This window comes from Toxotes jaculatrix, chromosome 18 (genome assembly GCF_017976425.1).
Source record: "Toxotes jaculatrix isolate fToxJac2 chromosome 18, fToxJac2.pri, whole genome shotgun sequence".
Lineage (NCBI taxonomy): Eukaryota > Metazoa > Chordata > Actinopteri > Toxotidae > Toxotes > Toxotes jaculatrix.
In genome coordinates, this window is record NC_054411.1 from 579,641 (window position 1) to 607,604 (window position 27,964).

The following is a 27,964-nucleotide window of genomic DNA, read 5'->3' on the forward strand; positions in this document are numbered from 1 at the left end:
TGAGCCGAGGGGAGAGAGCAGCAGTAGCCGGAGAAACCGAGTCGATCAGCCGCGGGAACGACCGAGCGACCTGGGGGCCCATTTTTACCCAGTTTTCCGTCGGGGAAACAGGGCAGGGGGGTGGGCTGGGGGTTCGGGTACAGAAGAATGAGAGAGCCCTCTTACCGGAGGGGGCGAAACCATGAACGGGGCCGTGTATATTTCGTTTTTCCAGGGCCAACTGGAGTCCGTGCTGGAGCAAGTCGTTCAGCTCGCCGTCCAGGAAATAAGCAAAACGGTGGGCTCCAGCCTGAACGCGCTGCTGCTGGAGACGGCCGTGAAGGAGCAAGAAAATCGCCGACTCAGGCTTCAGCTGCAGTCGCGGGAGAACCGAGTGAGAGCCGGCGGCTCCGACGGTGGAGGCTCCCCGCCAGCTGGTAAGAACAAGGCTGGCAAGGCGACGGGCGACGAGTGGGCGGACAGCGGCAGGACAAAGCCCGAACAGCCGCAGCAACGGCTACACGCCCCCGGAGGGCAGGGTACCGAGCCCATCTTACCCACCGACACTCGCCGCCTGGAGCAGAGAGGACGAGTCGTGGGTAGGCACCCGTTACACAACACACGCTCCTGTTCACACACACACACACACACACACACACGCAAACAAACAGTTGTCCGGGCACTCCTCCCTCTGTCTCAGCCGCTAACAGCACGCTAACGCGGGATTGCGTAACTCTGCAGGCCGTTTTAGGGTTTATGAGAAAACTGAGCAGCAGAGAAAGCGAGGCCTGCAGGTGATAATAACAGGATTCACGGGCTTCCCAGACACGTTGGGCAGGACAAAGAAGCCTCAGTGTGAAGACACAGCCGAGAAAAACTGGCGTCATGAGCAGCTTAGAGGCAGGAGCAGAGCCTGAACTGGGTCAGGACAACTTTTTCACTGGGGTTTAATTGGACCATGAGGCTGGATATAATGATTATAAGTGGAAATCAGGACTGACCGAGCTGACTGTTGAACTGACTCCTCAGCCAGGAATCATGTCTGGGTGTCATGTCAGATTACATGTATTTACTTTGAGGCTTTTGACAGAACAGGTTCATGAGGAGAAGTGGCTGGTCCTGCAGCACAGGCTGAAAAATGAGGCTTCAATTCCACGAGCTGGTAGATCGCAAAGTAAGATTTACAGCCTTCCTTGACATGTCCTCTTCAGGAACAGAGGGGCGGTGGTGGTGGTGGTTGGGGGGGGGCGAGGACAAAGAAGCATCGGACTGCAGGGGACAGGGAGAGAGAGGGGCCTCGTGGTTGTTACGACTGTAGACTGACATCCACCCCTGCAAGCTGTAATTGGCGTTTCACTGGAGAAGAAAGGGGTTGAGGCGCGACAAGGGGAGGGTAAAAAGGTGTAGCACGAGCGGTGAATATTCAGATGTATGGTCAGATTTACCACAGAGAGAAATACTCAGAATCACCGCTAGCTCAGCTACAAAGGCCCAGAACTGTGCCCAGGGGTGTGGGGTTTGGTCCTCCATGAGGACGATGATTCAGGGCAGAGGTGAGACCTCAGGCATCAGTGTGGACGGCGTCCGTTTGGTCTTTATCAGGTTCTGACTGAAGGAAAACAACAAGGCTCAAAGGTCACGAGTAGGATATTCAGACGTATGGGGTCAGAGCAGAGGACTGTGGGAAACTTTCCAAAAGGAGTGCTGATCAGAACCTGAGTTTATGTACCGACATGAAACACAAGCAGCCACACAGGAACTCACAGAGTGAGGTTTAAATGAAGAACTGTCTGATCTCAGGGTAAGTAAACAGAGTTAGGGATCAGACTCGTTTTTTGGTATTTCACGGCTTTTGATCCTCTGTGTTATGGGAATGTGTGTAAACTGTCAGGACAGTATTGTTGGCAGCGTGTGCTGTTTGTTATTTCAGTGTTTGATTAATAAAAGGTGTGCAGAGCTCGGTGAGCAGCAAACAAACCTCCATAACGTTTGCTGTTGTTCGGAGGTGTCCGTCTCTGTTTGAGTGAAGCTGGTCACACTGGTCTCACTGGTGGTCCTGGGTGTCCTGTATCATGACGCCGGTTATCACCTGTACCTGTTAACACGGGGGTTTCCAGCTGCGAGCGGAAGAGGCGGGTTGTTAACTGCTGCGTCACATGTCACATAATCAGAGCGTCGAGTGGAGTCTTAAAAAGTTTTCAGTCGGGGTTAAATGTCGAAACGTGGTCTTCAGCAGCTAATGTTTCCAGGTATTATGGCAGTGATTTGTATCCACACACACAGACAGACGGTGATACAGACACATCTCAGTCAGTACTGAAATTCATTATTCATATTAAGTTTAAAATCAGTGGAATTTTAATTTAGAAGAGAACTTTCTGAGCAAATAAGTCAACAAGATAATGAACCTGAGAACCTGAGCAGACGTTCAGCACCGGTTTCTTCTCCACCTTTTGGGTCGGCAGTCCTTTGGGCAGGCTTTGTTTTTTATAAATGTGTAATGGTGCTCAGATTTGATAGCCAAATGTCTGTGAGCTACGACAAACACCAACAGGAAACAGAGTCTGGCACCAGAGTCCAGACCAGCGCAGCCTGTCGAGCTGGTTTTGGTTTGCAAGTGAAAGCAGTTGTAGGAGAAATCAATTGGAAATGTTTGATAAGCTTGGAGCTTCAGCTGATATGAAACATCTTTATTTTATCTTTAAAAAATAGTTCAAAAAAAGTTTGCTTTAAAACTTGTTTCAAAAACTCAAAAATAAAATGCAGGTACTTAAAAACTGAGGCGACGAACACTTCGTACCTAACAGGCCTTTCTTGGAAAGTTTTAACAGAAATAGTAATTAACAGCTAAACACGAGCTCATTTCCAGGAAGTCGTGAGGAAAATCTCCAGGAAATCAAAATGGAAAATATGGGACTTGTAAAATAAACTGTTACCACATTTTAGACTTAATAGCACATTCCTCACACCTGACAGGTGAGTCGGCCCAGCTCATATATCAGCAACAGTGTCACTGTTCTGTAGCCTCACTGTAAAATGTAAGAAACATCCTTTCACAGTGGAACAACATCCTCATGCCCTCTGAGTGATTGGTGCATGTCTCTGATGTCTCTCCACATTGTGACTGACATTATGAAGCAGCGCGGTGACGTCAGTCGAACGTCCACATGCTGAGTGCAGAATAGTGCGCTGGTATTTTTACGAGCCCAGTCAGCTTCACGAAGGCCTGAATCAACATGGCGTCCTCAGCCACTCAGGAAACAGGCTGTGTTGTAAACAGAGAGAGCGCTCCAACATGGTGGACATAAAGACACGCGTCCCTTTGACATTCAGTACAAGTCTTTCGCTGTTCAGTTGGACACGCAGACAGGCGGTCGACATATCAGTTGTCTTGCATCATTTTTTTTTTGTTGAATTATCTCAACACTTCAGAACATGTCCCTCATGTCCCTCATGACTTCTCAGTGTCCAACGTGAGGTCCTCAGATGTTGATATAATATAATAATGATGATATAATGTGCATTTTTACTGCTGGGTAAAATCAGGCGCTGTGTGTGTGTGTGTGTCCATTTTTCTTTGTCCTTTAATCCCGTCCGGCCGTTGCTGCATATGGTACACCAGATGTTTCAAATTAAAAGCCTTGTTAAGAAATGAAGGGTTGCTGTCCACTGAAACTCTACAGACCTTTAAATTTGAGACGCTTCTCGGTCTGAGTGTTGAGTTTGGAGTAACAGTGTAATGCAGTAACTTTAACAGGGCCAATGGAAGTGGATCAAATCGGCTTCATAATAAAATGGGACCCGTTGTACTTCAGAAATAAAAGCCTGTTACTTTCTGTCGAGGGAAATAAAGGCACCGTCACTATTTTAGCTGTTTTTCAGTCTGATAAAGAAGTGAGAGCTGGAGCAGCACACCTGAAAAACTGTTGAACTGTTTGAACATGGAAGATGTCACAGCTCAGTGGCTGCAGAAGGTTTAGGGATCATTCTCAATTAATCGATTTATTATTTGGTTCATAAAAAAAATTTCACCGTGAAATAAAACAAAGGAACAGAAAATCTGAGTGAGGACCAAAGAGGATTTGACCTTTTCCTCCGTGGGTCACTTTGTATTTTGTTAATTTACTAATGAAGCGACTAAAGATTTTTAATAGAAAACGACGACGTGAGCAGGACTGAGAACAAAACGGCAGCTGAAAAATCCTTGTTCAATGAGCCGCCTGTATAAATGCAGTGTAAGTGAAAGACGGCGAGGTGGCGTGGCAGGTGGAGGCAGGTGGAGGCTTTGGATGAGACTGATCCTTCAGAACAGGACTGACCTCCAGCCCAGCTCCTCAGGCAGCGGCGCTCGCATCCAGACACGATGCTCTGTGTGTTTGTTTGGGTGTGTTTCAGTTTCACGACTGCAGCAGCACAAACACACACACACACTCACATACACACACACACACACTCACATACACACACACCTCCACATGCACAGACACGTGAGGAAGAGAAAAAACCCTCGACAGGCTGATACGAGGACGCCACCACACTCTCACGCATGCATGCACACATCTGTGCACTCAAACGCAAACACACAGTTGACACGCAAAGCTTCCTCACTCACCCTCCCTCCCCGAAAAACCAGGCCACCGCCATGACACGCTACGACCACAACCACGACCACGCAGAATCTCAGGACGCCCAATCACGTCTGCTCAAACAACAGGCAGGGTTTTATTCTAAGAAACATGAGTTTATATGTTGAGATCAAACTGCACATGTCCAGAACACACAGTAACACACACACACACACACACACACACACACAGATAATGAGGCCACGGCTCAACACGCTCAGGTCAAAGGTCATTCTGCTTTGTGAGGCTTCTAGGCTATGCTTTCACTGTGATGTCTGCGCTCTGTGGAGGGAAACAAAGGATGGAGGGAAGAGGAGGAGGATATAAAGAAAGGCTGCTGCGGTTTTGTTTGTGTAAGTTATTAAATTAATTCCCATAGAGATCTACAGCCCCCCCCCCCCACAAAGAAAAGACAACGCTAAGGCTGCAAAATCTCCACTGATCCATCAGATGGGACAAACGTCAAATCTTTGACACTTTTCAGAAAAGTCTGTGATGGTTTCAGTCGCCTTGGTCCTGATGTTTGTGTCCAGTGTGGAGCAGTGAGGACGGGAGGACGGGTCAGAGCCCTGCCTGGTCCTCCACCCGGTGTTTTGTGGGCAGCAGCAGCAGCAGCAGGTCGTCCAGCTCAGCCCGGCCTGTGTCAGTCCACCTGGGTGTCCCCTGTGTGGTGCAGGCTGGAGGTGTAATCCATCACCACCCGGCTGCCTGCTGTCTGAGAGCGCTTAACGCTGTCAGCTGCTCTGATTTACAGCGGCTAATAACCGCTGCACTCGTGTTTCTGTTATCACGTTGTGATTTATGCAGCTCGTGTTTTCCCAAACTTTAGTAAAGGCTTTCAGATTGTTGGAGTGATTTTCCTGACACTCAACATAAAGCGAGCTCTGCTGTGCAGCAGCTGTTTGTGTTGGATGAGCGTCGCGTTCAGCAGCTCTCGCTGATAAATCTCTGCTCAGTCGTCAGAGTTTAATCGTCAGGAACTCAGAATAGCTTTGTTTTATTTTCAAGCTAAAATGTTGAACAGATCCAAGTTTGATCTTCTGCTGTTTGAGAGTTTCGTCAGTGTTGTTGGACTGTTGGTCAGACAAACAAACAAACAAACAAACAAACATGTGAATGTGGGTTCTAATGAACACTTTGAAGGATGTTCTGTAAAGTTTGCACAAATGTTCACTGTCAGTCAAAGATGAAGTGAGTAGATTTTGGAGGTCAGAGGTCAAAGGTCATGGTCCCTATGACCGTAATGTTGTGCTTCAGAATGTGTTATCTGAACCGTCAGTGAAAAATATGTTCAGCTTCACAACAGAAGCTCAGTGTGTTTATACTGAAACTGATTTAAAACAAACACGTTGATCGGCTGCAGAAATGGACGAGACCTGACAGGTTTGTCTATTAACTGATCAGGAACTGGCAGCGACTTTAATGATCAGTGACTCGTTCAGAGCAGTTTTCAGTCAGACGTCCTGCTTCCAGATTCTGAATCGTGATGATTTACTGCCTTTCTTTATGTTGTGTGACAGAAAACGGATTTTTGGGTTTTGGACAGTTTGTCAAACGAAGACAGTCGAAGACGTGAGCTTGAGCTTTTCTTTCATAATGTTCATTTCCTTTTCCCCTGTGAGCCGTCAGACTGCGAGCCGCTGTCACAGGAAATGACTGCAGTTTAAATCTCAGTCGCCGTGACACGAGATGTTTTCCAAAAAACACGGGCAGTTCAACTGCATGTGGCGGTCATGTGACCGTATGGACATACAAATGGCCAGATGGACATACATGTGGACAGATGGAAATATGGACAGTCTGTCCCCCCAAACCAGAAGGTCTCAGGTTCGATTCCCACGTCCACCCACAGCACGGTTGTTGTTTTTCCCTCCTTTAAAAACTTTGTTCTGCAGAAACTTCAGCTGTATTTGGTCATTAGTTCATTTTAAAGAACAAGAGAACAGAGTGTTCTCAGTGTGTGTCTCCTAATCTGAACGGGTCATGATGCCGGGCCCTCATCACTCACTCGGCTTTTCCTGTGTCAGTTGTTGCTGAGTACAGATGTGTGATGGCTCATGTTTACGTCTTTTCTAACAGTAATAATAACAGTAATAATAATTACTAAAGCTGAGGTGATTAGGTGATTGACAGGAAATTAACTGAAAACAATCTTGATAACTGATCAGTTTTTTATTCAAGCAGAGAAGCAAAGAACGTTCTGGTTCCAGCTTCTCAAAGGAGAGGATTTGGTGTTTCTGAAAACAATGGGCAGATCAATCAATCAATCAATAATAAAAATAATCAGTTGTTCCAATTCATACTAATGTTTATAGATATAATGGATCCTCCATGGACCCTTCATTTTAGGAATTTGCAGTAAAAGTGAACAGATGCTCAGAACGTTTGTTTCACCAGTTCAACCAGCAGCTGTTTGTTCAGTGACAGCAGCAAAGAGCAGCTCGTTATCTGAGCTCGTTATCTGAGCTCGTTATCTGAGCTCGTTATCTGAGCTCGTTATCTGAGCTCGTTGTTGTGACACGTGCTGATCAGAAATCAGTTGTTCTGAGTTTTTAAGGCACAGTCTGTGATCCAGATGTGGCTCAGGCCTCGGGGCTGGATGGGTTGTTGTTGTTGTTGTTGTTGTTGTTGTTGTCTGTTAGTGTAGGAGAGGAGACGAATCCAAACCTGTGGATACTGTAATGAAGTGTGAGTCAGATTCCAGTGACTCACTCACGACACTGACTCTGTTTTATGTGCATTTTCCTGCTTTATTGACCGTTAAATTCATAACGAGTCTCACGGAGGGGACTTCCTGTTTGTCCTCTGATCTGCTCTCAGATCAGCTCGGGTGTGATCAGCGAATCCTGGACTCAGATCAGAGACAGAAGCACAGTGAAGAGCTCCCTCACTGCTCACACAGCTCTGCCCTGCCCGGCCTGAATGAATGGAGAGAGTGTGTGTGAGAGCAAGTCAGTAAAAACACAGACCTCCATCAGAAACGCCAGCTTTTCCACGTCTGCTGGAACAAACCTGCCGATCGCTGACGGCCCACACGTGGGCTTACATACGGAACATCATATGTACTGTATATCACACATACAGATCCAAGAGCAGAACACTGAACATGTTTCAGGTTCTCCAGCCAGTGTGATCCGGGCGAGGATCTGACTGAGCACACACCTGTTCTCATGTTGGGACATCGTCTCAGGAAGATGCCTGAGAGGTGCCACCTGAAACGGGCAGATAGTTCTCTGCTGATACCGTGTGAGGGAGGAAGCTTCGCTCTGTCACATGCACACATGAAGCGTGTGTCGAGTCCTGCCTGTTAACCTCAGCCCCGTCTGTGACGTGGACTTACTCACCGGGGACTCGTGGTCTCGTCTTCTCTGTGTTTATCAGTGGAATATGAAAACATGAGGACGTTGGCGTCACCATCTGCAGAAAGACACGCCGTCTGTTTCTGTGGCAACAGTCACTTTTCATTTTGTCACATACGACTGGTTAACACTTAAAGTCTTTGTGTGTCAGTGTGAGATAAAATGAATGGTTTCATTATTAAAATCTGTCTTTTTCTAAAGTGGGTCACATGTTTAATTGGAGGACAGACGGGGACAGATGGATGAACAGTATGGTTTCATCGTCATGAACGTGTGGAGCATTTCACCTGGTGAACATCAACTAATCAGCTCCAACGTGCTGTTATTGATCAGACATGATGTTAGAGTCTATATGTAATATAATATCATTTAATAATATAGTTTAATATAATCCAGCTGATTCATCAGTTCAGTTCTGACTCCATCCTCCTGTCGTCACCACGTTTAACAGCAGAGAAAAAAACAAACCATCTTTTTCCAGCTTGAAATTTTCTGAAACGTCCGATTTGTCCATGTTTCCACGAAAGCTGCACAACACCAGGGGTCAAAGGTCATTTAGACCCTGGAGTAATAAAAGCATTTACACACAGACACACTCACACACACACACACACATGAATGAATGAATTGATGAATAACAAGTTGTTTTAGTTTTAGATTTAAAATTCAAATAAGCTGATGATGACGATGACGATGATGATGACGATGATGATGACGATGATGATGATGATGATGATGATGATGATGATGATGATGATGCTGCTGCTGCTGATGATGATGATGATGATGATGATGATGATGATGATGATGATGATGATGATGCTGCTGCTGCTGCTGCTGCTGCTGCTGATGATGATGATGATGATGATGATGACGATGATGCTGCTGCTGATGATGATGATGATGATGATGCTGCTGCTGCTGCTGCTGATGATGATGATGATGATGATGATGATGATGCTGCTGCTGCTGCTGCTGCTGCTGATGATGATGATGATGATGATGATGATGATGATGATGATGATGACGATGTCTCTCCTGTCTCCTGCAGACCAGCTGAAGTCGGTCATGGAACAGGTCCTGAACTTTGCCGTGCGCGAGCTGACGAAGATCGTGGAGGCTTCGTTTGACGACCTCCTGCTGGAGATCACCAAGATGGAGAGGGAGCAGCAGGTCCTGGAGGAGAGACTGGGGAGCTCCGCCAGAGGGGGAGGGGGGGAGAAGGAGAGAGGAGGAGGGGGAGAGAAGAGCAGAGGAGGAGCAGGAGGACCGGGGGGGAGGAGGAGAGGATCGGAGAATGACTCGGTGTCGCCCAGCGGCTCAGAGGACGCCCGGGAGGAGCTGGCTGAGGTGGCGCCGCCCAAAGAGACAGCAGAGACAGAGGGTGAGTGAGGAGGGGGAGGCAGGTCTGCGTCCCAATTTACTGTTTTCTATCAGTGAATGGAAACTAAGCAATAATCTGTGAAACGGACAAATGGACAAGTTCCAATCCAAAGTGCATCTGAGGAATCTCACACTAAAACTTTGTGTTAAATGTGTAGGACTGTTCTTCCTCCCCTCCTCCTCCCCTCCTCCTCCCCTCTTCCTCCCCCTCCTCCTCCCCCTCTTCCTCCCCTCCTTCTCCCCTCTTCCTCCCCTCTTTCTCCCCCTCCTCCCCCCCTCCTCCTCCCCTCTTCCACGATCTGTGTTTTTAAAATAATGATTTCTCTCAAATTAAAACCTGAATTGATGAAGTTGATCAGATTTATTCTGAATCTCGTCCTTTTCCTCTTCTCTTCATCTCTCCTTCCTCCTCACCCCTGCTCCTTCTGTTCCCTCTCCACGTATTCCTCCTCACCTGTTTCCTCCCCCTCCTGACCCAGAGCGTCCCCCGGTCCTCTCAGTCTCGCAGGACTGGGTCCCGATCCTGGACAAGGTCTTTGGTCAGAAGTGGTGCAGCGACGTCTGGCAGATTAAAGAGCTCTCCGGGGGCGGAGGAGGAGAGGGAGGTGGGAGGGGACTGAATGAGGGAGGGGCGGAGCAGGTGGAGCCTCTCCCAGCCCCCTCAGTCACCCTGGAGCCCTCCCCCTCGTCCCCCCAGCAGGACCCCCGCTGGACTCCTCTGGAGGACATGGAGGTGTTCTCTCCTGATGATGATGCTGCAGAGGGTCAAAGGAGCAGCGGGGGAGGAGCCAACACCAGACCCTCACCTGGACCCCCCCTCAGCCCCACAGGTGAGAGAGGAAGTTTCTCAGGACTCTTTTCAGGTTAAAATACAAACGTCAGGTGTGAAAATGAAAAATAAAATCTAACAGATAAACACACCATGATTTTTAAAAACGATGTAGAAAATATACGTGACAGTGAAAACGAAGATTTATTTTTAAAAACAGGTGAAATATGAGTAAAAACAAACAAACAAAACAACTTGGAAAAATAAAAAAGTCGTTCAAACAAATAAAAACAAAACCAAACGTACAGATACACAAAAACATGCAACATGAAAATAAAGCTAGAACTTCAGTTAGCTGCAATACACACACACACACACACACACATCATGTTTATATAACTGAGCTGTGTGTGTGTGTGTGTGTGTGTCTACACTGCCCTCCTCTGGATGGTTTTCACAGGTATGAAGACAGCTGCAGCTGATGGTGCTGACACAGGACAAACAATTCATCAACACAACTTTAGTTCAGTTAATCGGTTAATGACTCTTGTCTCACCCTCTCTCCCCCCGTCCCCCCTCTCTGTCCAGGCTCTTCAGGACGTCGCTCTTCGGCGTCCATGCTTCACCGTCTCCTGACTCTGCCGTCTCAGCTGCTGGAGGATGACGACGAGGACGCCACCGCCAAGGAAACGCTGGGCGCTCTGACAACTGACGGCGCCGGCGACTGCAGAGATGGCATCGAACCGCAGGGCCGGACCTGCCCGTCGCCCCTGACGACCAGGGAGGAGGAGGAGGAGGAAGAGGAGGAGGAGGAGGACAGGGGGAGGAAGGTGAGGGAAGGAGAAAGCATCTCTACCAACAGTGGAGATGGAGTTTATGGTGAAAGAACATTTCTACATGCATAACTAAAACATCTGACATGTAATAAACACACGTTTTAAAGATGAATAAAGCAGAAAGCAACCAAAGGTCACGTTAAAGTAACAGACACTCATCTAATCTGCAGCTCCACGTCAGATCTGATCTATATACTTGAGTCTGAGCTGAATCAGGCCGGACTGAGTTCAGAGCAGAGCTGAGCTCAGCTCCTGATTCTCAGATAAACATTCATGTCAAAGCTCGTCTCAGAGTTTAATCGTCTGCATTCAAAGAGCAGCAGCTCTGTTCACCCTCGGTTTGAACCGACTGAGTCTGCGTCAAACTGGAACCAGGAGGTGGCCACGACACCACTTCCTCAGACAGGTAACACCCGTTCACACCAGGACTCACGTCACCCCAACCACTCCCATGTGACCTCAGTGACCTCAGTGACCCCCGAGGTGTGAACGACCCCACAGGTCCAGGTACCTTCACACAGCGACTCAGACGTGACTCATCTATAAGTTTTAGGTCGACAAGAACAACAGTTAAAAAAACTGCCCTGTCATCATTCTGCAGAGCTCTGATTGGCTTTTCAGTTGACTGACTGACTGATTGATCGATCAGGTCTCAGCTCTGATTTGTTCTTGTCTCCCTGCAGAAGAAGAGGCGGAGGGTGTGGTCGGAGTGTGAGGAGTGTGGGCGGAGGTTCAGTCGGATGTCTCTCCTGAAGGCTCACCGTCAGATTCACGTCGCCGAAAACGCCACCGCCGACACGTCGTCTCCGCCCGGCGGCGCCGCCTCGGTGTTACGCTGCTCAGACTGCGGCAAGAGGTTCTCCTCCGGGACCCGCCTCCACAGCCACATCCGGACCCAGCACACCGGGAGCCAGTCCTGAACCTGGCAGGTCTCTGGGCTGAACTGGAAACGGGATCGTCGGAGGCCACAAACACATCGACGGTCCAACAGAAGCTGAACAAAGAGCTCAGAGCAGAACCAGGAGAGGAGCCACAGACCTGAGACCAGATGCTAATAAAATCCGACCGGCACTTTGACGTGACCTTCAGCCCACTCGACGAATCTGGAACAAAGAGCTGGAGACCTGAAGGAGCAGGCACAGAACAACAAGCAGGGGCCGACCCATTTTAATATGAGCCACAGTTACAGAATTACACAGTTCACATCAGCTGTGTTTACAATCACTGAAGTCATCTCATCACTCTGGCCTTTATCATCATCATCATCATCATCATTATAGGGAGGGGCTCTGCATTCAGCCAGGAAACCTGAGGCTGAACCTCAGCATCTCCCAGTCATGACTACTGGATGTGTTTGGCACAAGAGGTGATGAGTAACTGACACGTCAGTGTAAAACAGTCAGTCAGTCATCTCTGGGTCAGCATGTCTCCACTTCCTTTTCCTTTTGATGAATGAAGTGTTCTTCTGTATTCATGTGTTTTTAATTATTAATTAATTTCAATCTTTTCACAAACAAAAAAACCCAGAAAAACACAGTTTAACACAGAGTTTAACACAGCTGGCACAGCTGGATCAGCTGGCACAGGTGGATCAGCTGGCACAGCTGGCACAGCTGGATCAGCTGGCACAGGTGGATCAGCTGGCACCGCTGGATCAGCTGGATCAGCTGGCACAGCTGGCACAGCTGGATCAGCTGGATCAGCTGGCACCGCTGGATCAGCTGGCACAGCTGGCACCGCTGGCACCGCTGGATCAGCTGGATCGGCTGGCACCGCTGGATCAGCTGGATCAGCTGGATCAGCTGGCACCGCTGGATCAGCTGGCACAGCTGGCACCGCTGGATCAGCTGGATCAGCTGGCACAGCTGGCACAGCTGGATCAGCTGGATCAGCTGGCACCGCTGGATCAGCTGGCACAGCTGGCACCGCTGGCACCGCTGGATCAGCTGGATCGGCTGGCACCGCTGGATCAGCTGGCACAGCTGGCACCGCTGGATCAGCTGGATCGGCTGGCACCGCTGGATCAGCTGGATCGGCTGGCACCGCTGGATCAGCTGGCACCGCTGGATCAGCTGGCACAGCTGGCACCGCTGGATCAGCTGGATCGGCTGGCACCGCTGGATCAGCTGGCACAGGTGGATCAGCTGGCACAGGTGGATCAGCTGGCACAGGTGGATCAGCTGGATCGGCTGGCACCGCTGGATCAGCTGGATCAGCTGGCACAGGTGGATCAGCTGGCACAGGTGTGGACATCTATGAAGAGCACCTTCTGTGCAAACTGAGGGTGTGAACATGTAAAATCTAACAGTCGTGAAAATACGGGATTAAAAACTGAATCAGTGACTCTGAGACGATGATGATAAAAGAAGAAGGAAATTATCGGAGCAAAAACTTAAAAACTAAGTAATAAAAAAAACAAATAACGGTCTGTTCCTTATCATCGGTACTTAACAGAACCAATCACAGCGCCTCTGCTGGAAGGTCACATGGTCAGTTATCATCTAGCAGCAGATGGAGATCCGGGTCCAGCTCAGCAGAATATAACGAATCTCTGACTGAACCTTTCCAGGATCCGAACATTCAGGTAGCAGCTTTTCACTCAGACAAAACCTGGTTTTCCCAGTCAGCCGCTCATTCTGAGCTTTCCGGGATCAAACTGATTTTAACTGTACAAATCCGTACAGATGTCGAGAGCTGACACTGATTCGTTGTGGTTTTCGTGAGGATCCCAGGCCTGTACGGAGAGCTGCTCTGAGCAGGTGACAAGAAACTGAAAACAGCAAACCGCTGACAGAGGAGGAAAGTGAACCCAGAAAGAAGAAGCACTTGATGAGGAGGTGACGAAGGGAAAAAAACGCACACAGACATCTCCTCCTGCTGTACGTCCTCCTGTAAAATACCCACAATCCTCCTCGTGGACAGGAAACGAACTCCAGCTGCTGCAGGTGAGTTTCCGTTGGTGGCCTCAGCAGTCGGAGCGTCGTTTCCTGCGTCCTGACCGTGGTGATGGTGGTGTTGGCGTTGGCGTTGGACGTGTACAGCGTGGACAGTCACTCCCACAGGAAGAAGTGACCTTTGATTTTTCTACCTGTTTGTTTTTAAAGTGCCCTTCATTGTTGACTCCATTTTCTCTTCTCGCTCTCTCTCTTTTTTTTAAAGAATTTTGGATTATCGTCAAGTGCAGTCATCATATTTTCCATTTTTTAGATGATCTTTGAGGATTTGTGTCACTACCTGTACAGGAAAACAAGCAAAGGAAGACAAACTTCCGTGTGCATCAGTGGCATCGTTTATCTGGACTCGTTGAATGTGAATTTCAGCTGTTTGTATCCTTTTTACGTTTGCTGTACAGTTTTTACCTTTAAGACAAAACTGATGATAAAACGAGAGAAAAGAGCAAGAGGAAGGTTTTTAAATTTTCCTTCCTTCCTTCCTTCCTTCCTTCCTTCATCCCTCCTTTGCCTCTGGGTTCAGTTTGGTTCAGTAACCTCATGTTTACACACAGATACCTCCTGACAAACACACACAACCACAAAATGTTCCTCTGGCTTCACCCAACCATTCTTTCCTTTGATTAATCTGATTTGTACAGAAGCCTGATTCTGATTCTGATTTACTAAATTCAAAATCAGAACAATAAGATGCTCAGTTGAGATGTTGAGTCACTAAACCAGGTAAATGACACTCACACTCACTGAGTTACATGGTGAAGCTTTCTTATTTTCATCTTCCTGGCAGGAATGAGCTTCCATATAAATGAGAGATTGTAAAATGTTGAAAAGCCCAAAGGGATGTTTTCAGACTGATTATTCAATCACATGGTTTTAAAACTGAAATTCAGTTTATAACGACTCGACGCAGAGAAGCAACAACCCAAACGCGACCACAGACGTTTCACTTTGTCTCTTTTCTACAAACAGTTTCTCGGACTGCAGCTCGTGTTCCTTTGCTTTTCTTTATTTCACTTCATCTGATTTTTATGGAAGCAGTTTTTACCAGGAAGAAAACTGGTGAAAATTTAGGGATAAGAAAAATAAAAAGCACTGAGGAGTCAGGTTTATAAAATGCTGAGCCGCGATTACCATCAACATAATGTAGACTTCAAATGATTACTTTTATTCTGATGATCCCTAACTTTTATTTGTGGTAGAAATTGGCTTTCATACGTCTCTGAAAGATAAAGATTAGATAAAGATGAACTCTGTTTATTAACAGTCCAAAGACACAGACACTCAGTTTGTTCTGAACAATGAAGAATAACACGAGCAGTGATAACATTACATTTTCTGACGTCCAACTAAAGATAATCACACAAACGGAACTGAATTATTGGTCAGTGTAAACCAGATGTTTGTGTTGTACGTGACATCTGGACGTTTACTCTCTGAGTGCGATCCTTCCCTCCTGCTGCTCAACTTCAGAGAGTTAGAAACGAGACTGAAAACATGACTTGATGTTTTAATGTGAGTCCACGTGACTTTTCTGTTCTGGTCTGCTGTAGAATAATGATGTCACAGGTGAAACCTGTGCATCCAGAGTCAAACGTATGAAAACCAGACTCAGTTCAGGCTGATGAAAGTTTGTATTAGAATCATTCCTCCATCTTCATCGCTTTATTTCTCAACACTGACTTTATCCTTTGTAGCATTCACACGACAGGCAGAGATGGAGGGATGAATGGATGAATGGAAACGTTTCTGTGGTTTATCCTGGTGATTTCATGTGTCGATGTTTCTGCTCTGCGACGCTTCAGCACGAACAATCAGCCGTTTCATGGTTTTTACGCTTTGTAAATGTGCAAACTGAGACTTTTCCCGGTGAGATGTTGATTGTTTTTTACTTTTGAACAAAAATTTGAAGCAATACAAAGTCGAATCTCTGCTGAAGCGAGTCTGTTCACAGCTGCTGGTGAACGTTCGTTAGCAAAAACGAAAACGAGATGATGTGTGACAGAAATCCGACCGCCATCGAAAAACTGCACGAACGAAAAAGCTGAGGAGGGTCAGATATTGGTGGGTCGTGAACTTTAATTTGGTAAAATGATAATTAATACTTTACTGTTGAATTCCCTGTCTTTGCCTCTGAACGCTGCTTAAATAACAGAAGCTTGTCGTCTGCTTTGCTAACATCTGAATTAGCCAACCGCTTTTCGAACTCGGCTCTGAGCGCCTTCGTTCTGTCCGTTGCACTTTCAGCCTCTTCACGTGTTCACATACCTCATTTTCCTTGTAAAACATTTCAAGTGTTTTATTTTTTTCCTCTTTCCACACAGACCTTGTTACCTCAGATGATGTACAGCGTTGGTGTTTGACTACAGTAACGTGTATATTTGATGTTTTCTGATTCATTTTCATGCGTCTCAGCTTTTTAAATCGCAGCCTGAAGCTGTCAGGTAAAAACCACACGACTGCAAACACACAAACTTCTCAGGTTTGAAGACAAAGATGTTTTTAACTGTTTGACTCTCACGTTGGTTTTGCACTAAGTAAATATAATATCTCAGCTGTCTTTCAGGAGTTTGGTAGCTCCGTACTTTTGAATCATATAAAAAGTTTGAACCTGGAATCTGGAATTACCAGCTCAATGTTTCTGAAACCTTATGCTGTTTTAATGAAGCAGACGTTTGGTCAAACAGCTTTTGGTTTGATTTTTATCAAGATTGAAATTTTACAGTATATTAATGCACAATAATGATAAACTGTGTTTGTACACTCTTAAGTTATAAAGCTCTTAACAGGTAAAAGAACAGAAATGAGGCAGATGCCACTAAAGCCTCTGAGCTCAAACACAGGAGAGAAAATTAAAGTTAAAAGGAAAAAATATAAAATTACAAAATTAAAAGAGCAGAAAGGGAAAACACACGCCGCAGGTAAAATACTGCCAAGTCTCTCACATGAAATAAAGTAAAAGAATAATCAACCCATTCACAAGTTTTTCTGTCCATTGCTTTTTTTTTTTTTCAAACAGAAACGCACAAAAAAAGAGTCAGCAGAAATTCAGTTCTGTGGTTTTTACAGGACAGCAGCTGCTTCTCTGCACTGTCCAAATCATAAAACACACACAGCTGCTGTCAGAGGAAAACCCTGTATCTCCAGCCGCTGCCTGAGGTGAACGCTGCACTTTCAGTGTGTCTGCTGGTGAAAAGGAGAGGTGGTGATTATGAGGTTTTCTCCTGACGGCGACAGCATCATATAACCTGTCAACCAATCAGTGCTCCTCCTGTCCTTGTTTACAAAGCCATAAAAGAGAGAAATGCATCTGGTTGAATTTACACAAAAGGGAAACTTGATTCTATGAAGTGTTGATGACCAGGACACAACGTGTTCCTGAAGCCAAAAACCAGCAGAAAAAACGTTTTTATGGATTAAAGTTCAACACAGAGACCTGCTGAATGAACACCACCATTATCCTGTTCAGTGTTTTCATGCCACAAAATCAGATCACATGATTTGAATAACACGCTCCGGCAGACAGATGTCATAATTATGGACAGGTTTTTTCAGAATGATACGATTTTTTTCTCATTAGGAGACAATAAATCATAGTTACAGGATCCAAGGGACAAAAAGACATTTTCTTGTGATTAAAATTTTCAAAGAATATCAAGAGACCAAGACTTAATGATGTGATCAAGTTTAAGAGGTTTTGAGAGTTTGTCTTGTAAATATGAACTACAGAGATACGGATCACTAAATTACCAGACTTTTTCTTGTAATCGTGTGATAGAATTATGTAACACAGATACAGGAAAACGTCAGTTAAGACTTAGTATCTGATAATTACCAGAAGTTTACTCAACGAACATGACGAGTGTCGGTGAAATCGTTTGTTTTCCTTTGTCTTGCCGTTGATGGTCCTGATGTATTTATTTAGTAACTTATGAAATCAGATGCATTTCTCTTAAAGATTGTTTTAAAGGAGGACGTTCAAAGTATTTGGTCTGCAGTTACACGTCAAGCATCATATCATTCCTCGCACTGAGACGCATTCAGATGCCATTCATGTGTATGTATCACAGAGCACATGATGATTCCTGTGATTTGTATTTTATTTGTTGGCCATTTTCTGAAAAGTGATTGTGTGGTTCCCATGTGGAGAGAAGACGATGTGATTTCAGGTCAGCTTCTTTGATTAAAACTGCAGGCTGTGGAAGAAGGGAATCGACTGCAGGAAAAGGTAAAGACTTAGCAGAAGAGTTTCACTGGGAGCTGAGAGGGACCTTGATCTTTAAAAAAAACCTAAAGGGTTCCTAAAAGAAAAAGAAACCCTTTATGGTCAGTTTGTAGAAATACAGCTGCAGTGTATAAAACCTAATGCCGGGGTTCCTCAGGGAACGATCCAGGGTCCTCTGTTTGTTTGATGCAAAAGTGAGAATGAGGGGATGAAAGGGATGTTTTTGGTGTTTTTATTTTTTTAAATTGAAATGATTTGACTTAAAAGCAGGCTGTATGTTTATAATGTTTAACTTCTGTTTTGTTTTTTTGCATTACTGTTATTTTAAATCTGTTTTTACTCCCCGTATAATCTCGATGAACTGACTTGCTTTTGTTTGTCAAAGAAAGTTCACCTCAGTGTTTGGATTTTATGCAATACTTTTGATAAAATGTGCCCTTTTTGTAATTCAGCACTCTAATAAAACCAAATCTAAAAGTTTCCTGTTTAACAATAAAAATGTAAAGTGCTGGAGTTTGGGAATGAGAGAGTCAGGAAATGGACAAAGTTCATTTCCTTTGTCACTCTGTGGAAAATTAACTCAAAATTGATATGACCTTTGACCCTTTTGTGACTAGTGTCAGTTTTGAGTGAATTATTGCCAACAACTGTAAGCAGTGAAGTTGTGAATATTCACTGATGTGTTCGGCTGGTTGACCTCGTGCCCCGTGTTGATCACAGCTGCACTGTCTGAATGTCATTTACGCCAAGTTACAGCTGTCTGCCAGGACGATGGAGGCGACGGTGATGGTGTGTTTTTTATTTTTACTACCTGTTTTAGTGGATGAGAACAGGAACTTTTTAGTGTTAAAGTTAAAACAAAACCAATAAATGTTCACAACTACCCAGCTGGGTCTGACGAGTCTTATTTACTGTCTGCTGATCCACAGAGCTTTAACAGCGATAATTTGGGAAATCATCTTCTTAATGTCAGTGGCGACAGATTCTGTGTGATGTCGACATGAAAATCTGTTTGTTTAACACTTAGCAGGATACCTGGTAATTACAGGAGCTCTCTTATGGGAAAAACTGGGAGACATTTCCTCCAAACTAAGAATTAGACTAATAATAGATGAATTAAAAGCTCTTATCTAAATTTGAAAGAGATGTTTCATAAGATATTTACCTTATATTTCCTCGTAATTCATATTTATATGATACAGAGATGAGAAAGCCTCATGCGCTGTGTGACACTTGCTTTGCTACATGTTTGTTATAATGAACTGAAATGGTGATCCACTCCTCCACTGCCCGTCTGTGTGATCTGTTTTCCAACCTGTCACTTGACATTTAACAGAATGACTACAAACCATGCACGGTGTAGTTGTTATGTGTCTCTGTCAGTCACCTGTGTAGGGGAGGGGGCTTTATCTAAAACTCAGGAAGAGGCAGAAAAGCCGCGGGTGGATGAACAAATTACTAAATAAATAATTCAGTAAAGTTTCTGTTAAAACGTGTGAGTCCGCAGCCAAAGCAATATTTAATGTGACTGTTGGGGGGGGCTGGGGGGTCTGACGTCAGTAAATTGCCACTTGACCGCACTGACCCGGCGCAGCGGGGCGCGTGCTGCTCGTTCATTCATTCAGCGATCCTGCTACACCGGCGCGTGGAGCTGGAAAAGGAGCAAAAGCTCAGGACAGAACGAGCTCGAGGTGTTGGTGATGATTCTGTAACAATGTAGCGAGCGCGTACCCGCTCTGCGCGCGACTCTGGGAACTGAACCCACCTACTACCGTTACCGTAGTTACCTACATGCCCGCCTGAACGTGTACGTGCACGAGCGAGCAGTGGGCAGGCAGGACGGAAGGGAAGAAGGAAGGAAAGGAAGGAAGGAGGAGTACCGAAGGGGGGAAAGAAGCGAGAGAGGAAGGAGGGAGGAAAGGAAGGTAAGGAGGGAGGGAAGGAGGGAGCGGAATTAGTCAGTGATAGAGGGGTGGAGAGGAGGAGAGGCGGCGGGTTGTTCTGCCGAGGTGGACGTGGCGGGTCCGGTGGAGTTAGCTACAAGTGACGGACAGCGGGTCGAACCGAGGCGGAGAGCCGGCCATGAACCGGACCACCCGCAGGTAACGTACCGCTCTCCCTGCCGTTATAACCCGCCTGCACGGCTCCGATGTGCTCGTTTTCTTGTTCTTGCAGCTCGCTGCCGCTCCGCTCGGTTTCCTGCCTGTTTAACGGGCTGCACCGCTCTCTGACAGATAATGCCCGCGAGTGTCTCCGTCGGCCGCCGCACGGATTTGACACAGTTAGTTTCTTTTGTGTCGGTGCTGTCAGTCGCTTCCCGCTGCGTCCAGCCTGCCTGTACGACCGCTGCCCCCCCCTCTGCTGCCTCTCCTCCCCGCCTCACTCTCACTTTCTTCCCGTGCTAACATCAGCTAGCCCCGCTAGTTAGCTTAGCAGGCTCTGAACGACGTTAGAGTGATAAACAAGATGGCCACTGGCTAGCTCTGCTAGCTAGCTAGACATGGCACCTTGCCCTGTCTTTGTACGCCTGAAAAGCTGCTTTAAACGCATCTCTCTCCTCTGTCACCGGGAGTTTTCAGTCTGAGCACCAGAATCGGTGAAACAAAAAGTTTTTGCACGTAAAGCGGAGGCTGCGGTGTGAAAGTGAGGCGGACAGAAACATCCCGAGAGAAAATCACCGCCAGATTCTTTGAGTCAGTTTGTACAGAGTCTGCGTGGCGACTCGCAAAGGCTACCTGAGTGCTTGAAGAGACAGGTAACCACCGCGAGACTAACTTTCGTGCTCCTTCAGAGCTGCTGGGTCTGAGCGGACCGGTCGAGCTGCGGACCGATGCTGAGCCCCTCCGGCCTCTTTTTGTTAAAGAGCAGACGGTCGTACTTTAACGTTCACGGCTGCCAGTGCAGATACCAGCCGGACTGCCTCCAAACTTTTCAGTGTGTGTGTGTGTGTGCGGGCGGGGAGGCCGCTGCAGCTTCCACAGGACCGCACTACACTACCACTAATACCAGTAGTAGTACTAGTACTGATGTGTCATGCACGTTTACTTGTCCAGTTCACATGTACTTATAAAACACCAAACGTCCCGTTTCAGTGCCGAAGCAGACTCTGTCAGGTAAGAGCAGAACTTCTCTCATAAAACTTGACATTTCAGACAAAGAACTTTGTCTCCTCCCTCTGCCGGTGTAAACCGCTCACTCTGCAGGAAAATGCGTTTTAGATTTTTAAAGCCACAATTTGTTATCTGCCAAAATTTCAAGTCCTAAAACTATTAGTTGATCAGCAGAAAAAAAATTGACAACTATTTTGATAATTGACTTGAGTCATTTTTCAAGCAAAGGTAAAGGAGAGAAAGATTCTCTTGTTTCTCAGAAAAGAGGATTATCTGCTTTTCACTGACATAAATCATTGTAAACTGAATGTCTTTGTGTTTTGATGTTGGTTGGACAGAACATTTAAAGATGCAACCTTTGGCTGTGGAAGGTTAACATGGGCAACAGTAAAATAACCAACAGATTAAACAATAGTGAAAATGACTGTGGCGTGATTATTCTTACAGGAGTCAGACTGTACAGGAGAGCCCACGTCCCCTTTGTACTTTGATGATTCCACTAAGGTTTATTTAGACGAGATGCATCCTCAGCAGCTTTGGCAGAAAGGTAGAGCTCCTTTGTGAGAACGTGCGCTCCACGTCGCAGGTCGATTTATCCCTCGCAGGCAGAAAGAATGATTAAAATGTGAAGGATAAAAAACCCAGAGTGTCTGTAAACCTCACTCTAATCTTACCTGTGTCTCTGCAGGCTGGTCCTCGTCACGTGTGGGTGGTGACACTGTTGGATTACCAGAGGACACTCTCAGGGACACGCCTCCTTTCCCCCCAGCCCCTCCTCTCTCAGGACAGGTATATCTCTGGAGCAGCGGAGGGGGGAGTGGAGGAAGGTGCCAGGGAGGAGGAGGAGGAGGAGGCGGAAGAAGAAGGTGGACCTCAGCAATACTTCAGGTGTTGAACAGAGTGAGGTGAGGAGGGTTAGCTCCGCCCCTCACCATGACGGACTTAGAGACCGAGTGTTTGAGCCTCGGCCTGCCCCCTGAGTGCGGCTCCCCTCCCCCGCCCCTGGACCCCTCCTTGGACTGTGGCCCGGGGCCCGCCGCCTCGGCCCCGACGGCCACACTGGCCCTCCTCTCCTCCGACTGCCCAACGCCCACGCTCAGCTCGCTGGCGGCGGAGATTGCGGAGCCGCTGGTGATGCTGCCGTGTGTGAAGAGCGAGCCGGAGGACGGAGACCTGGAACCCATCAGGACTGTGGACCTGTCGGAGATCCAGCCGCTGTCCACTGCGGAGCTGGGCCAAGATCAGATCAAGATGGAGATCAGCGGCCTCGACTACATCAAGTCTGAGCATCACGGTCACCATGGCAACCACCACCTAGGCCCATTTCACCACAGCGATGTCACAGAGCTGGACTACAAGTCGCACTATGAGCCCAGCTCCGTGTTTGACTACATCTCCCAGGTAAACAATGGAACGTGGTCACACCTGGTTGATTCTGATGTGTTACTCTGTCAGTAACAGTAATACACCTGAGACGTTGGGGTGGCGCCTGAGGTGGCCAGTTACTGATGCATTGTGTTGCTTTAACGCTCGTTTAACTCTTCTGCCTCTGAGCGGCGAGTGTGTGCAGCCTGGGTGTGTGTGCAGTATGTTTGTGGACAGTCAGTCAGTTCAGGCTCAGGTCTGTTGTCATTTCCACACACGTGCTGGACACACTGTGCACACAGGGAAATGTAATGTGGCTCGTCACAGATCTCAGCAGCAGCAACATCCTGCACATACACAGGGTCCAGTGTGTTTCCTCCTCGTGTGTCGATGGAGTTTCAGTAAAACAGTCTTTAAATTTTCACGACTGATGAACAGCCACAGTCCACCGGCACTGGTCCCACCGGCACTGGTCCCACCGGCACCGGTCCCACCGGACGAGTCCCTGCTTCAGTAGAGTGAGTCCGTCAGGCTCGACATTCCTGAATGTTGCTCTGTAGGCTCCCAGCGATCCTGCATTAAAGGTGCTCAGTTCTTTATAGGTAAAGGCAGGTAAACAGTAAGCCCTGAGAGAGGCTGCTACGTCTGCACGCACCAACATGGCAACCAGAAAAAATAGATGAGTTTCAGGAAAAACTACATTTATGATAACAGAGTCACGGAAACACAAGTTGCTGTTGGAATTTTTAAACATCATTTTTTGAGGCTGTGAAAACCACAAACCAGAGTCCTGTCACCAGACGTCTCAGAGACAGATGTGAAAACCTGGACTAATAAAACCAGAACACACTGTACAAACAGCACAGGAAGGGAGAGAGAGCTTGATTTATTGTTATGTGGATGAACTGATGTGAGGTTTACTCGCGTCGCTCTTCTTGTTTCTCAGTGTTGATGTGTCCTTCAGTCTGAATCCGATCCTGATGGAGGATCTGCTCCTGCTGAGCTCAGTGTGTTTCCAGATCTTAAGATCATTAACTGACGGCTGCAAATCCCTTTAAACAAATACCTGCTCTCTCCTTCACGCACACACACTGCTCAGAATCCACTACACTACTTTCCTGTGTAGTACATTTGCACATTCTCTAGTGTTTCTGAACAGGACATGCTCTGTGGGCAGCTCTTTACTTTCTGAGGCTTGGGAACAGTCAGGGTGAAGTTTGCAGCTCTGGGTGTTGTAGCATCAGTACCAGCATCAGGATCATCGTTCAGCCTGAAACCTGAATGTTTTCAGCTTCTCTGCTGGTCCAAAGAGGAGAAGTGTCAATGAAAGAGAGACCAGCAGCTGGGAGAGCAAAACAAGTGAATGAGACAAATTGATTATTGATGAATGCGTTTATGTGCTGAAGCAGAAGTAAACATGAGACTCACCAGATTGTCTGTCTGTGTTGGAGTGAGGTGTTTGACAGCTGCTTCCCTGTGTTCCCAGTACAGAATCTGAATCTGAAGAAAAGCAGAGCTAGCACAGCTGGGTAAACACAGCTTTAACCTAAACGGGCGCTTAGTCCAAGGCATTATCTGGATTTTGTTAAATGTTTAAGATCAGTGCACCTGAGATGGAGGAGAGTGTCTGTGGCCTGAGGCTTCCTCCAGTTTCATCCCTTCTTATGATTCTGGAAGTAGCTGAAGCTCGAAAAGTCGCTAAATGTCACTGGATGATGTAAATTAATTAACATGTTCGTGTGTTCATGTGTTCATGGTGTGGTATCTGCATCCTGTCTGGTTTCTGCTGGTTTCACATGTTTCTGTTATAAAACAGACTGAGACTCTACCTGTTCAGCTGCAGTCACTTCAGGACGGAGTCTGGATCGGAGGCCTGAGGTCGATGGAGGAGGAACTCTTAGATTAAATGTAGATTTTGATCTGTGATTCTGCTGCTGATTTAGAATCCGGCTGAATCAGCACCTGAGCTGTTTCACTCCGCCAATGAGAGTGTTCAGGTTCTTTGACGTCTCATCAGAGTGTTGGAGCAGAGGAAGCTGGGAGTACAGGAGTAGGCAGTCGGTGTCAGTGCTGCTGTGACCATGAAATAACCACGCTATTTTTTGTTAGTTGACGTTGTGTTTGTGTGTTTGTGGGATTTTGGGTGGAAGGACTGAGAAGTTAAAGCTGAGATGAAACGCTGCTGAAGCATCGTCTCTGACTGAAGCTGCATGTTTTCCTGTTGCAGGTGACGGACACTCTGGAGTACATAAAGTCAGACCACCATGTGGACCTGCAGTGTTACTACACCACAGAGCTGAGCTCCTTGAAGTCAGAGTACCCAGAGTCCAACACCATGTCCACCCACCTGCAGCACAACGGCCTGGAGTCCATCCACATGGCCGAGCTCCGCACCGAGCTCAACAAGCTCCGACCCGACGCTCTGCTGATGGACGGCATGGGTAAACTGGACCCTGAGTTTGGAGCGGGGGCGCTGTACGAGCTGCAGCCGGCCGAGGAAGGGAAGACGTCTGCGGAGGTGACGGCGGCGGTGACCGGGCAGGCGGGAGGAGGAGGGAGTACGGCCATCACAACCAAAACCCAGAGCCCGACAGTGAGGAAACCTCGCAACATGCAAGGGGAGAAGCCTTTCTCCTGCACACAGTGTGGGAAGAACTTCAGCACGCTGGGAAACCTGAAGACCCACCAACGCATCCACACCGGGGAGCGACCGTACACCTGCTCGCAGTGCGGCAAGAGCTTCGGCCAGGCGGGAAACCTCAAACGACACCAGCTGATCCACACGGGCCAGAAGCCGTACGTGTGCGCTCACTGCCCTAAAGGCTTCACCAAGGCCGACGACCTGCGCTCGCACCAGCGGCTGCACACCGGCGAGCGTCCCTTCATCTGCGTGACTTGTGGGAAGAGCTTTGGCCAATCAAAGGAGCTGAAAGCTCACCAGCTGAGCCACACGGGCGAAAGGCCGTACTGCTGCCAACACTGCGGCAAGAGCTTCACCAAGGAGACCAGCTACCGCAACCACGTGCAGATCCACACAGGTGAGAAACCCTTCACCTGCTCGCAGTGCGGAAAGACTTTCAGCAACTCCGGCGTCTTAAAAACCCACGAGAAGATCCACACGGGCGAACGGCCGTTCGGCTGCACGCAGTGCGGCAAGAGCTTCGGCCGCCTCGGGCACCTGAAGGCTCACCAGCAGATCCACACGGGGGAGCGGCCGTACGCCTGCCCCCAGTGTGGGAAGACTTTCAGCCAGTCGGGTCACCTCAAAGCACACGAGCAAATCCACAAACGAGAGCGAGCGGACACGGCCAGCACCAGCAGCAGCAGCAGCAGCACCATGGGCAGTGACAGTAGCTAAAAGAAACTCCGTACCCTTTAACCTCCAGAAAAACAAAGTATTATTCCTTTTTTTATAAATACTATCTATAAAAGTTTTCCTTATGAATTTTTTCTTACATTTTCATACCTTTTTGTGCTCTTTTTGCATTATATATGTGGGCAGGGTGGACTCTGACTGATTTGCTCTTATGCAAGTGTCTGTGTGTGTGTACATGTTATGTACTGTGTGTCTGTGGGTGGGTGTGATACTGAGGGGTTGTAGATAATCTTTAAACTGGTCTGTCTGGACTGTGGTGAGGGTAGTCTCTCTCTCTCTCTCTCTCTCTCTCTCTCTCTCTCTCTCTCTCTCCCCTTCTCTTTCTTGCTCTCTCTCTCTCTCTCTCTCTCTCTCTCTCTCTCTCGGACCAAGTACCAGAACTTATTTGTACTTTATTCTGGAAAACTTAATGAGACACAAGCACAAAACCATGAGTGACCAAGTTTGACTCTCCCTTTGTTTCTGTGCTGAGCCTGATCAGGACCCTGTCTGCTGCCAACGATCCGTCTGATGTCTGAGTTTCCTGAAGCGTCCCCTCCGAGCTTCGTGACGCCGGCTGAACACACAGTAACGTGGTGTTTAAGTGTTTCCTGTGAGACTCGTTATGTATGAAACATACATATGTCACAAAAGGTTTTACAGCCGTTCACTATGAAAAGGCAGTTAAAGTTTCTGCCTCTGTGATTCATGTTAGTGAGCAAAGCATCTTGGTCCGTCCGGTTGCTGCTGGATGCAGACGCTTCGTTGGTGATCCAGCTGCTCTGTGGCCGCCGCACACCATCTGATCTCTGCGTCTCAGACTGTCGCTCGAACTAAACCAAATGTTTGAAGACGTCACGTGGAGCTTGAGACTGTGACCGTGAGAAATCCAGATTTTTTAAAACCTTTTATAGACCAAACAATTAATCTGTTAATTGTGAAATACTCAGTGAAGTAATCAGCAGCCTTATCCTACCTGAGTCTGAGTTCACTGCATCTGTGAACGGAGCTTCTGCTTTTTGTTTTTATATGTCGGAGAAGCTCACGTCTGAAACTCACCTGTGAATAAAAGCTCATACATTCACAGGTTTGGGTTCTAACAGCTGGTTCTGTTCTGCTTCTGGTTCCTTCAGCTTTTTGGCCAATGAATGGAAAGATTTTGAATATTAGGCTGCAGGTAAATTGGTCATCCAGTTTGTTTGATTTGATTGAAAACAGAGTTTTACAGATTTAAACTTTAAACGTGGAGAAAAAAACAAAACTTCAGTGGAACGTGAAGTTTGGCTTCGTGGAGCAGGTTCTGGAGCGTCGGTCCTCTGAGCCTGCTGCTCGTTCATGTCCACGATGGTCAGAGGGCAGACTCCTTTTAGGCGAGGACGGTTCTGTTTGGACAGACGGACAGTTGTGGTTGGACAGGGCCCTGGTTCAGATTCCTCAGCAGTAAATTTACTTTGAGTACATTTCAGTCTCAGTACTTCTTTTTGTACTCGCTGCCAGTTCACGAGTGTGTTACAGGTGTGTGTTACAGTGTGTTACAGGTGTGGGTCCTCGCAGACACATGCTCTGTTACCGTATCATTGGAAATCAGATGATATGATTTAGATATTTGTTATTGAGCAGTATTGATTGATCAGGACGCACCACAGTGATGTTTCTGTTGTCAGATAATCAGCTGATAACGATGTTCCTTCAGTTTTTGTAGCAGAAAATTTAAATTGTACCAACGGGACCAAACCCCCCCCCCCCCCCCCCCCCCCCCCACACACCCCCGATCACTCACTGTGTACAAATCTTCTATTGACAGCATCATTCCTAAAAAAATTACTAAAAGTATTAAAAAGCAGCAGCAGAAAAGACAAAGGTGGTGCAGCCTCTTGTACTGGAAACAGAATTATTAAAGAAACTAATGGCACGTCCTGCTCCGCTTCATGTTTTTCTTTCTGTACGGTTTCTTTGAAAATGTTTGTGTGAGATGACGCTTTTTTTCTCTTTATTACCCAATGATTCAGT

At 47.1% G+C, this 27,964-nt stretch overlaps 2 protein-coding genes across 4 annotated transcripts; both read left to right on the top strand.

The window, feature by feature from the left end:
- Positions 1-12,601, top strand: si:dkeyp-113d7.10. Of its 2 annotated transcripts, none has more exons than XM_041062411.1 (5): positions 1-578; positions 9,015-9,347; positions 9,826-10,176; positions 10,704-10,945; positions 11,272-11,437. In XM_041062411.1, exons 1-5 carry the CDS (start codon positions 182-184, stop codon positions 11,293-11,295), a joined length of 1,347 nt encoding a protein of 448 aa, XP_040918345.1. In that variant the 5' UTR covers positions 1-181; the 3' UTR covers positions 11,296-11,437. The 2 variants fall into 2 exon arrangements, with proteins under 2 accessions (XP_040918345.1, XP_040918344.1); XM_041062410.1 differs by lacking the exon at positions 11,272-11,437 and adding an exon at positions 11,635-12,601 and having other exon boundaries at positions 3-578.
- A 7,324-nt stretch (positions 12,602-19,925) lies between these two features.
- si:dkeyp-113d7.1 (uncharacterized protein LOC407709 homolog) lies at positions 19,926-27,860 on the top strand. 2 transcript variants are annotated; one of them, XM_041062409.1, is made up of 3 exons: positions 19,926-20,049; positions 21,923-22,635; positions 24,827-27,860. In XM_041062409.1, the coding sequence occupies exons 2-3, from the start codon at positions 22,168-22,170 to the stop codon at positions 25,955-25,957; spliced, it is 1,599 nt and encodes a 532-aa protein (XP_040918343.1). In that variant the 5' UTR covers positions 19,926-20,049; positions 21,923-22,167; the 3' UTR covers positions 25,958-27,860. The 2 variants fall into 2 exon arrangements, with proteins under 2 accessions (XP_040918343.1, XP_040918342.1); XM_041062408.1 differs by lacking the exon at positions 19,926-20,049 and adding an exon at positions 20,069-20,226.
- The last annotated feature ends 104 nt before the right edge of the window (positions 27,861-27,964 follow it).